Raw genomic sequence first — 11,420 nt, 5'->3', positions numbered from 1 at the left:
AGGTGCAGTTAAATTATTTGAATTGTTGCTAAACTTTGCTGTATCTATATCATGCACTGACTGGTTTCAATGATGGTGTGCTGTGTTCCTTATGTGGAATACACAAACTTGTCTTTCTATGTTTCACAATATTGCTCCAAACTTAATGTTATAAAAATTGAAAGATCTTCAATTTCAAAAGAATGGATGAAACTTCTTTTTTCCACTAACTTCATATTGTGCTGAAATAAAAAGCAGTCCGGATTTATTGATTAGAAGTTTATTCATATAACAGGAATATCATAAAATGCAGATCCCGATACAAAATGGTAGAGAGTATTGAAACAGAGTTCAGCACCGAAAACTTTGGGATATTTCCCATTTTAAAGGATCCAAGAAATGAGAGGAAATAGAGCTCTGACAATCAACTCAGTGGGCTGGTAAGAGACTCCGCTGGCATTAGTTTATCCCTTGATGATTCAATATGAAGAAAGATATCCACCACGGCTTTGCTCCACTGATTTCACAGTCACCGTTTGACTACTTCTGCCACTACCAGAGCTTCCTAAACCGAGAGAACTTTCTAATCCGCTACTCATGTCACGGAACTGCTGAAAATTACCTGTAAAAGAGGAAAAAAAACACCCTCTTATAATCTGGGTCTTACACTTTCTTTTCTTTATTCTTTCATGGGGTGTGGGCATCATGGCCCATTCCTAATTGCCCTTGAACTGAGTAGCTTGCTTGGCCATTGCTGAAGGCAGTTCAGAGTCAACCACATTGCTGTGGGTCTGGAGTAACATTTGGGCCTGTCCTGGTAAGGATGGCAGATTTCCTTCCCTAAAGGACATTAGTAATTCAAAGAACAAGTGCAACAAGAAGAGTAATTTGCATTTTTATAGCACCTTTAACACAGTAAAATGTCCCAAGGTGCTTTCCAGGACCTTTTTCAAACAAATATTTGACACCAGGCCACATATGAGGATGGCGATGAAAAGCTTGCTCAAACATATAGCTCTTAAAGGAGGAGGCAGAGAAGTAGAGAGGAGGAGTGGTTCAGGGAGGGAATTCCTAAACTTTGAGTCTTGGTTACTGAAAGTGTGGCCGCCCCTGGTGGGGTGATGTAAATCAGGGATGAGGAAGAGGCCCGTACTGCAGGAGCACAGAGATCTCAGGGCATTGTAAAGCTGGAAGAAGTTACAGAGACGGAATGGGATGATGCCCTGGAGGAACTTGAGCACAAGGGTGAGAATGATCAGTTCAAGGCACTGCCAGGTTCGGAGCAAGTGTAGATCGGTGAGCACAAAGGGTGAACAGGACTTGGTGCAGGTTAGGTTATGGGCAGCAGAACTTTGGATGAGCAGGAGTTTAAGGAGGGTGGGGTTTGGGTTGCTGACCATGAGAATATTGGAATATTTGAGTCTGGAAGGGACAAAGGCATGAGTGTGGTTTTCAGCATTCGATGAGCTGAGGCAGTTGTGGAGAATGATGATATTACGGAGATGGAAGTGGGTGGTCTTGGTGTTGGAGTGGCTATGGGTTCAGAAGCAGATCTCAGGGTCGAGTCCGACACCAAGGTTGCAATTATCTGGTTCAGCCTCAGGCAGTGGCCACGGAGGAGGTGCATTTCTTGAATAGCGAACGTAGCTTGTGGCTGTGATCAAAGGTAATGGCTTTGGTCATCACCATGTTAAATCAAAGGCCCAACCAGTGGACAAAGCAAAAGAGCTACTGGAGGAACACTGCTGTGGTCAAACATGTCTATGGTTACATGCAGATAGAAAAGGATGAGGAGATATATGTGGTCACAGTCACATTGGATGTCTTTTGTGACTTAGATCAGGACTGTATCAGTGCTTTTAGAGGGGCAGAAAGCTGATTAAGGAGCATCGAGCATAGAGTTGCAGAAGAGATGGACACTGCGTTGGGAGGCAACAACACATTCAAGGACTTTAAGAGAAAAGCAAGGTTGGAGATGGGTCAGCAGTTTGCAGGAACAAAGGGTGAAATGTGGGGTTTATGTGATAGGGGGTGATGGTGGTTGATTTGAACTGGAGGGGGACAGTACTAGAGGAGAAGGAATCATTAAACATTATCAGCCAGCATGGGGGTCAGGAGGGCAAGTTGTGTAGTCAGCTGTATTAGAAGTACTTACATTGAACACCTATTGATCTCATCGTTAAACACAGAGACATTATTTACACTTATGCATGACTAAAGTGAGATCTGAAATATGGAAATACAAAGCTATTCTATCAGCCTCTGGGAACTGAACAAAGAGAGGTTATGGTTTGGGAAGCACTGTATAGATCCTTCTTCAGAACACACACACTGGGAGCTGAAATGACAACCTGTCTATTCGCTTCTCAACAAATGAAAATGACAGAATTTCACATTTTTGTTTTGGAATTCTAGCTCTTCCTCCCGGAATTCTTACTGCAAACTAGGAATTAGGAATTCTCTTACCTTGGTTCTGTACTTGCTGGATGTTAAGGGTTTTTACCCCACTTATCATCCTGTTGATAATGGAAACACAATCACGTTACAGCAGGTATTTGCAGCATATTTACAGTCAGATTTCTCTTGAGTTGACCAATTTTCTCCCTCTCCCAGGAACACCAGCATCTGCTGGGGTTCAGCGTCGAATGGGCACAATCACCCTGCAGACCCTCGCCCAAAGTGCCCATTCTTCATGTATGGCCACAGGCTGCAAATGGCAGCAGGCCATTTGGTCATGGGGCAGAGAGATCCAGACCTTCAAGCAGAACACACTGTATAGCCATCAGGAACAGGCTCCTGGGTTGCTTTTACCCCCCATCGCTTGGGACCCACAGCCCAACTGAATGCCCCAACCACTGATTTGGTTCAGCTTCTGCTCGGTATAGCTCAGTTCCACAATGCCCACACCCAGTGAGACATCAGGAGAGCTTTACTGGTTTATCTCTATGAAAGGAAGAATGATTCACAGGCCAGGGATTCATTCTGAGAGTGAGTGTGATGTTTGTGTCTCCTTAGATACCGAGCAGCTTTTAAACCAAAGTTCTTGTAGAATACCCTGGCACTCTGAGTTCCTGCACTTCATTCCATTAACAGATATCAATAAAGCACAAATACAGATTGGAATCTGCCACTAGATAAAATGATGCACTGTGCTCAGTGTGATGGCTGGAGTTTGTAACTGCCCCATATCCTACCTTTCCTCCTCTCCCTCCAGCAGAGACTTGTAGGTGGAAATTTCAACATCCAGATATAACTTGACTTGCAGCAGCGCCTCATATTCCTGGACTTGTTTCATCAGCTGTTGTTGTGCATTGGCCAGGGCACTTTTCAGGTCTTCAATCCTATCCTTTGCACCTCTGAGTGACAGCTCGCCGCGTTCCTCGGCTTCTTTGATTAAAGCCTCCAGTTTGAGACGCTAAGTAAAACAAATATTAACATGGTCACTTCCATCGACACTTTGTGCATCAGAACAGCGCTCAAAACGAGTCCTGGGTAAAGGCAGGGGGTGAAGGGAAGATGTGTTTGCTGGTGGCATCATGACAATGAATTGGGAACAGCAGTGTCGTGTGCACTGCAGGCTGGCAAGGGATTCACATTGGAATGTTTCCTTACCAGTATCGGAAACTCACCATCAGTGAGAGAGCAAGACTGGCAGAAATAGGCAAGATTGCACTGATCCCGCCACCACTTCTTGTCCAATTGTTCTTTTGGATGGGGTAGGATGGGGGAGAGAATGAGACACACCCAGAAAGACAAAGCGCCATTCACAACAATGATTCACTTGTTCCCATTATCATGTTGCTTTCACTTCTTTGCCTACCTCGTTTCTCAGACTCTCAATATCATTATTCAGTGCACGGATTCGCTGATTCATCTGTTTAATCTCATCCGTAGTCACACGGAGCTCATCCCCATATTGTCCAGACGACATGCTCAGTTCCTGCATCTACAATGAAACATTGACACGGAGTTAGCAAAAGATTTCACACTTCAGCATCGACTGCAGATCTATCAATCCATGTGGGACATGAGGATTGGGATCTTAACCTTAGTCTGTTTCCAAATCTCCGCTTCTTTACGGCTCTGATTGGCCATGTTTTCATACTGAATTTTGGCTTCAGCAATGAGTTGTTCGATGTCCAGTTTGGGTCCACTGTCCAGTTGCACGCTGACAGATGTGTTCTGAATCTGTGCCTGCAGCTCACGGATTTCCTAAAGATCGGCGGGAGAAAAGATTGAAAAGTCATTACAAGCGTTCTAGCTGCATTGGATAACACTGGATTAGATTCAACAGCAGAGGACAATTGCTGGGCCATGTCACATTGTTACCTCTTCAAAGATTGATCGGAGGAAGTCGATTTCATCGGTCAGGCTTTCCAGTTTAGCTTCCAGCTCTACTTTGCTCATGTAGGAGTCATCCACGTCCTAAAGAGGAGAGGGACAAAGTACTTTGAAAAACTCTCTCAAGAGAGCCGTTTGCTGTCGGCCTGCACACAGATATATATATATATATATATATATATAGAGTCACCTCACCTTCTTGACCAGGACAAACTCATTCTCCATTTCCGTGCGCTTGTTAATTTCATCTTCGTATCTGGAATGAAGCAGATTATTTGACTGAGAATCCTGTGGAAATCAATCTTACTGCCCAGTTGCCATTACATTGCCTATTTATCAAATATCTCTCCAGATAATCACCTTTCCCTGCAGCCCGAGTTTACCCAACCCACTAACTCCCCACCCCACCCCATTACCCCAATTCACTCATCCCACTCCCTGACCTTCACAGCTCTGGGAGGCTCCTCCACCTTTCCAACAGATTCGTTCAGCAAACAGCTCCTCCAGACCCAGCTACTTGCTCCGTCCTATCGTCCGCAGCCCAGATGCCCACAGTCGGACACTTCCCCGTCCCGGAGAAGTGACCCTACAGGGACCGGGGGCGCTGACTGATGTTTCCATCTCCACAACGCAGGGCGACTGATGCCAAATGCGGCAACCAGCTGGATCCCAGTGGGAAAACAGCGGACTCAGCAGCCAGTAATGTGACGGGGACGAGTACAGGCATTTCCCCTCACTCCTGCAGTTTAGTCTACATGACCATCCTGAGGATTATTTCTCCAGCTGTCATTTTGCCAGCTCCTGATCAATCTGTCAAAGTGGTCCTAATGTCAAACTGGGACTTTGTCTCCTTCACACACGACAAGGGATAGGGAGAAAAACTTGCCCAAATCCAGCAGCAGCAGCGCACTTACTTGCCCTTGAAGTCTTCAACCAGACCTTGCATTTGGACAAGATCGGCCTCGAACCTGAGTTTCTCCTGCCCCAGTGTTTCCAGTTGTCTTTTCAGGTTGTCGATGTAAGTCTGGAACATGCTGTCGATGTTGGATTTGTAATCTCCTTGTTCTTTCAGGAGATTGAGTTTGACCTCCAGTTTCTTATTGACCTGCTCCAGGTAACGAACCTGCCGGTGTAAAATGAAGACACAGTTACATCGGAAGGGAATGGGCTGCAAAGTGAGAAGAGACATTTCTGGAGACACACCAAGTCATTGAGAAAAGACACAGAAGACTGGCTTCCAGACACGGCCGCCTGGACAGCTCGGAACTTTACCTGGTCAATGAATTTGACAAACTGGTTGTTGAGCCCCTTGATCTGTCTGCTCTCCTCCAAGCGGACACTCTGCAGGGTGGTGTCATTTTGAGGGAGAGGGCTGTTGAGGTCAATGTTAGTGGATTTCTGGATCAGCCCCCCCGAGTAGCCGCTGCTAAACCCCGAACTCGCCCCATAACCTGAGCTCCTGAGGAGCGGGGCCGATATTCTCCGTGATTGACCTAGGATCAAACTCTGTGCTCTCCCCTGGAAGGGGTAGGCACTCCCGCCGCCGCTGCTGCTGCTGCTCACAATCCGTGCGGAGGATAATCTGCCTCCCGTTCCGCTCAATCCTCTGACGCTGCCGCTGCCGCTTGAGGACCTGTAGGAGAAACTTGAACGAGACATGTTGAGGTTGTTGGAGAGAACCCGGAGTGCGAAACTGAACGGCTGCTGGGACTGAGGGCGCTCCCAGCTGCTTTTATGAGCTGTGTGGATCGAGGCTTGGTCAGGGTGTCAGAAAACAGCAATGGGAATGGAGAAACCGAGAGAGGGGAGGAACCAGTCACCGCCCTTTGCCACGGGTCCCAACCTGTCCCTTTGCGGAGCAGCAACACTTGGTTCCTGCAGTTCCTGCCGCTGGCCAACCTGGAGTCAGCAACAATGTGTGGCTTTGGGTAGCAGCTCCGTCCCCAACCTGTAGATCATCAGCTGGATGTGGGGCTGGGAGACTCCAAGAGCCTTGAAACGGTCCCTGTGAAGGAGCTGTCTGAGAGGCCAGAAAATGCAGTGGATATGATGAATGTCAATGGAGAGAGCAGCTCACAGTATTAGAGTCTGTCAGTGAGGGATCATTCTGTGCTTTCCAGTGTTGGGGTAGGGTTGGGGTGCCTCTACCTGCTCCTTTTACAAGTGGCTCACTTGCTTTGGAGCCCTGACCAGCTTTAAAGCCGAAGACATTTGAAGAATTCAGTGCAGAACAACACAGCGGAGACTGTGTGAGAGGGGTGAGAGTTTACAGCTCCCTTCATCACTGTGATCTTCCAATCCCATATTATCTCTGGCCCCTTGAACATTGCCCACTTTATCCACCCAATCGTTGACTGAATTCTTTAAAGGCTACCTCTTTGACTGAGCTTCTATTCCTCTAGCCTGAAGTCTCCTTAGTGTGGCTCCATGTCAAATGATGTCTGACTATGGTCTTGTGAACCATCGGGACACTGAGGGTGGCAAAGGCGCAGAATGCACTCTGGTTGGGGGACTTCAATGTCCATCACCAAGAATAGCTCCGTAGCACCACTACAGTCTGAGCTGGCCGAGCCCTAAAGGACATAGCTGCTAGACTGGGTCTGCACCAGGTGGTGAGGGAACCAACAAGAAGGAAAAACATTCTTGACCTCATCCTCACCAACCTGCCTGCCGCAGACACATCTGTCCATGACAATATCAGTAGGAGTGACCACCTCACAGTCGTTGTGGAGACAAAGTCACATTGAGGATACCCTCCATCGTGTTGTGTGACACTCCAGCCAATTCGATTGACTCCACGTGATATCAGGAAATGGCAGGAGGCACTGGATACTGCAATGGCAAAGGGCCCTGACGATATTCCGACAATAGTACTGAAGACATATGCTCCAGAACTTGCCACGCCCCTAGCCAAACTGTACCAGTACAGCTACAACACTGGCATCTACCCGACTATGTTGAAAATTGGCCAGGTATGTCCGATACACAAAAATCAGGACAAATCCAACCCAGCCAATTACCACCCCATCAGTCTACTCTCCATCATCAGTCAAGTAATGGTAGGGGTTCATGAACAGTGCAATCAAGTGGCACTTGCTTAGCAATAACCTGCTCACTGATGCCCATTTTGGGTTCCGCCATCGCCACTCAGCTCCTGACCTCATTACAGCCTTGGTTCAAACATGGACAAATGAGCTGAACTCCCGAGCTGAGGTGAGACTGACTGCCCTTGACATCACGGCTGCATTTGACTGAGTGTGGTATCAAGGAACCCTAGCAAAACTGGAGTTAATGGGAAAACTCTCCACTGGTTGGAGTCATACCTAGCACAAAGGAAGATGGTTGTGGCTGTTGGATGTCAGTCATCTCAGCTCCAGAACATCACTGCAGGAGTTCCTCAGGGTCATGTCCTCAGGCTAACCATCTTCAGCGGCTTCATCAATGACCTTCCTCCCTTCATAAGGTCAGAAGTGGGGATGTTTGCTGATGACTGCACAATGATCAGCACCATTCAGGACTCCTCAGATACTGAAGCAGTCCATGTCCAATTGCTGCAAGGCCTGGACAATATGCAGGCTTGGGATGACGAGTAGCGAATAACATTCGCGCCACACAAAACCCAGGCAATGACCATGCGCAAAAAGAGATAATCTAACAATCACCCCTTGACATTCAATAATATTACCATCACTGAATCCCCCACTATCAACATCCTGTTGGTTACCATTGACCAGAAACTGAACTGGACCAGCCATATAAATACTGTGGCTACAAGAGCAGGTCAGAGGCTAGGAATCCAACGATGAGTAACTCACCTCCTGACTTCCTGAAGCCTGTCCACCATCTACAAGGCACAAGTCAGGAGTGTCATGGAACACTCCCCACTTCCCTGGAGGAATGCAGCTCCCACAACGCCCAAGAAGCTTGACACCCTCCAGGGCAAGCAGCCCGCTTGATTGGCACCACATCTACAAACATTCACTTCTTCCACCACAGACGCACAGTAGCAGCAGTGTGTACCATCTACAAGATACACTGCAGGAATTCATCAAGGCTCCTTAGACAGCATTTTCTAAACCCACGACCACAACCATCTAGAACGACAAGGGCAGCAGATAGATGGGAACACTATCACCTGGAAGTTCCCCTCCAAGTCACTCACCATCCTGACTTGGAAATATATCGCCGTTCCTCAATGTCGCTGGGTCAAAATCCTGGAACTCCCTCCCTAACAGCACTCTGGGTGTACCTACACCACATGGACTGCAGCGGTTCAAGAAGGCAGCTCACCACCACATTCACAAGGGCAATTGGGGATGGGCAATAAATGCTGGCCCAGCCAGGGAAGCCCACATCTCGTCAACGAATAAAAGGAAATATAGATATATAAATTTAAGTTTGTTGCTTGTAATCACGGTCCCTAGGCAAAAAGCGTTTGAGGTATAAACTGGTTTTGCGCTCTTTCAGGTTGACAGAATATAGATAGCAGAAGAGTGTGAGAGCCCCTTGAAAGAATCCACTGTTCAGGAGCATTGCAGTCCCTGGCTGCTGTGTCCCAAGGGTTCCACCAGCTGTTTGAATGTGGAAACTCACCAGGGTCCCTGGTCCGTATTTTTGCATCCAGTGTGAAGTTTAAGAATGCGAAATTTGGGGAATAAATATTTTTCAAAAAAAGGATTGAAATGGCAAAGAGTGCCCATTTTTGATAAATCCAAAGTGACTACATTGTGCATGGATAATTGGGAGAAGCAATATTCCTAATCCCTGCAAACTCATTGCTTGTAGTATTGTAGGAATTTAATTCATTCATGAGTGCTCTGCCCAAAGGTGGGACCTTGGCACATTGTCTGCCGATGCTTCATCCTGAACTGATTTCTCAGCAGGTTTCAATGGGAGGTCTTTCAAACAAACGCTAGTGTCCTTCCTGAAGTCAGCTCCACAAGCATCCAGGTAAACCTCCTGCCAAATCAGCTACCATCTACTGCACACTGGCATCTTCACTGACAGACCCTGTTTCCTTATCACTTCATATGAGCATACGAACAGACCTAGGAGCAGGAGTAGGCCATTCAGCCAATCGAGGCTGCTCCACCATTTGATAGGTTCATGGCTGATCTGATTGTGGCCTTAACTCCACTTCCTTATGCCCTTTGACTCCCTTGTCAATCAAGAATCTATCTATCTCAGTCTTAAAAATATTCACTGATTCTGTCTCCAGAAATGAGAGATTTCTCATTTTAAAACTGTGACCCTAGTTCCAGTCTCTCTCATAACCACCTCCGTCAACTACCTTCAAGATCGTAAATGTTTCAGTAAGATTACCTCTCATTCTTCTAACCTCCAAAGGATACAGTCCCAACATGTTCAACCTTTCCTCATAAGATAAGCTCCTCATCCCAGGAATGAGTCGAGTGAACGTTCTTGGAACTGTTTCAAACACCATTATATCCTTTCTTCAGTAAGGAGTCCAAAACTAGATGTGGTGTCACCAACAGCCTGCCCTACTACAGCAAAAGATCCCTAATTTCCTATGACATTCGCCTTGCAATAAATAACAACATTCCATTTACCTTCCTAATCACTTGCTTTACCTGCATGCTAACATTTTGTGATTCATGTAGCAGGACACCCAGACCCCTCTGTACCTCAGAGTTGTGCAATCTCTCTCCATTTAAATCATATGCTGCTTTTCTATTCTTCCCACCAAAGTGAACAGCTCCACATTTTCCCACATTATACTCCATCTGCCAAATCTTTGCCCACTCACATAACCTACCTATATCCCTTTGCAGGCTCCTTACATCCTCCTCACTACTTACTCTCCATCTTACTGACATCTTTGTGTCATCAGCAAATTTAGGCACCCTACTTTCAATCCTTTCATCCAAGACATTCTTATAGGTTGTAAATAGTTGAGGCCCCAGCACTGATCCCTGTGGCACTCCATTAATTACAGCTTGCAAACCTGTAAATGACCTATTTATGCCTGCTCTCTGCTTCCTGTTACCTAACCAATCCTCTATCCATGCTCATATGTTACAACCTACACCATCAGCTCTTACTTTGTGTGGTAACCTTTGACATAGCACCGTATCAAATGCCTTTTTGAAATTCCTATACACCACATCTACAGTTTCCCCTTTATACATGTTGTAGGACTATAAAGAGCAAGAGTTCAGTGAGGAGAGTGGGGTATGAAGAGTAAGACTTCAGCAAGGAGAGTGGTGCTGTAAAGAGCGAGACTTCAGCAAGGAGAGTGAGGCTGTAAAGAGAAAGACTTCATTGAGAACTCACTTACACAGATGGAGCGGGGAGAAGCAGAGGCAGAGAGGTGGACCTGCTTGTGACCTGTGGACGAACGCAGCTTCAGCTTCCAGCAAACACTGAGTTTGAGGGACACAGAATTCAAACAATGACCTCAGCGAAAAGCCACAAGTCTATTTGTTAGTGAGTAACTGCTGTGAGGGACTGTCTGCATAGAGCTGGAATTTAGATAATGAAACTTTTATATATGCCTAAAATATCCACCTCATAATTAATTTAGAGACACTAGCAGAAGGGAAGTAGTGATTGCATTATTTCTTTTATTCTGAACTGATAGCGTTTATTGTATTACGAAGGTTTAAATTAGTACAGTAAGTGGGGTGAGAGGATGCATAAACTTAATCCAAATTTAATTAAGGAAATAATTAATTAGTTACTTAATTAAGATACGATAAGGATGGCACCGCAGGTGATGTGCTGTGACTGCCGGATGTGGGGGCCCCTGATTGCCAGCGAGATCCAGGGCAAACACACGTTTGCAGTAACTGTGAGCAGCTTGAGGAGCTTTGGCTCAGAGTCATTGAACTGGAGGCTGAGCTGCAGACACTGCAACAGAGCAGGGAGGGGGATATGTTACCTGGACACTTTGTATCTGGAAGTGGCCACGCCCCTTATGATAGTGTCTTCTGTTTTGCTCAGTGACAGGAGGCTGTGACTGCAAGTGAGGCAGGTAAGGGGATCAGGACAGTAGAAGTGGAAGAGCCTCAGCACTTGAAATTGTCCAACAGGTTCAAAGTGCTTGCAACCTGTATGGACGAGAGTGGGAATGCAGGATG

General features: G+C 46.4%; 1 protein-coding gene across 1 annotated transcript; it reads right to left on the bottom strand.

Moving 5' to 3' along the window:
* Nucleotides 1-312: 312 nt before the first annotated feature.
* LOC144672723 (keratin, type II cytoskeletal 8-like) lies at nucleotides 313-6,042 on the bottom strand. The gene is made up of 9 exons (XM_078534668.1): nucleotides 5,593-6,042; nucleotides 5,235-5,443; nucleotides 4,516-4,576; nucleotides 4,309-4,404; nucleotides 4,027-4,191; nucleotides 3,800-3,925; nucleotides 3,174-3,394; nucleotides 2,446-2,495; nucleotides 313-601 (listed from the first exon to the last, which is right to left on the bottom strand). The coding sequence occupies exons 1-9, from the start codon at nucleotides 5,977-5,979 to the stop codon at nucleotides 459-461; spliced, it is 1,458 nt and encodes a 485-aa protein (XP_078390794.1). The 5' UTR covers nucleotides 5,980-6,042; the 3' UTR covers nucleotides 313-458.
* Between the last annotated feature and the right edge of the window lie 5,378 nt (nucleotides 6,043-11,420).

This window comes from Cetorhinus maximus, chromosome X (assembly GCF_964194155.1).
Source record: "Cetorhinus maximus chromosome X, sCetMax3.hap1.1, whole genome shotgun sequence".
In the NCBI taxonomy this organism is placed as follows: domain Eukaryota; kingdom Metazoa; phylum Chordata; class Chondrichthyes; order Lamniformes; family Cetorhinidae; genus Cetorhinus; species Cetorhinus maximus.
Note: the sequence above shows the minus strand (reverse complement) of the source record. Positions and strands in the feature narration are given on the sequence as shown.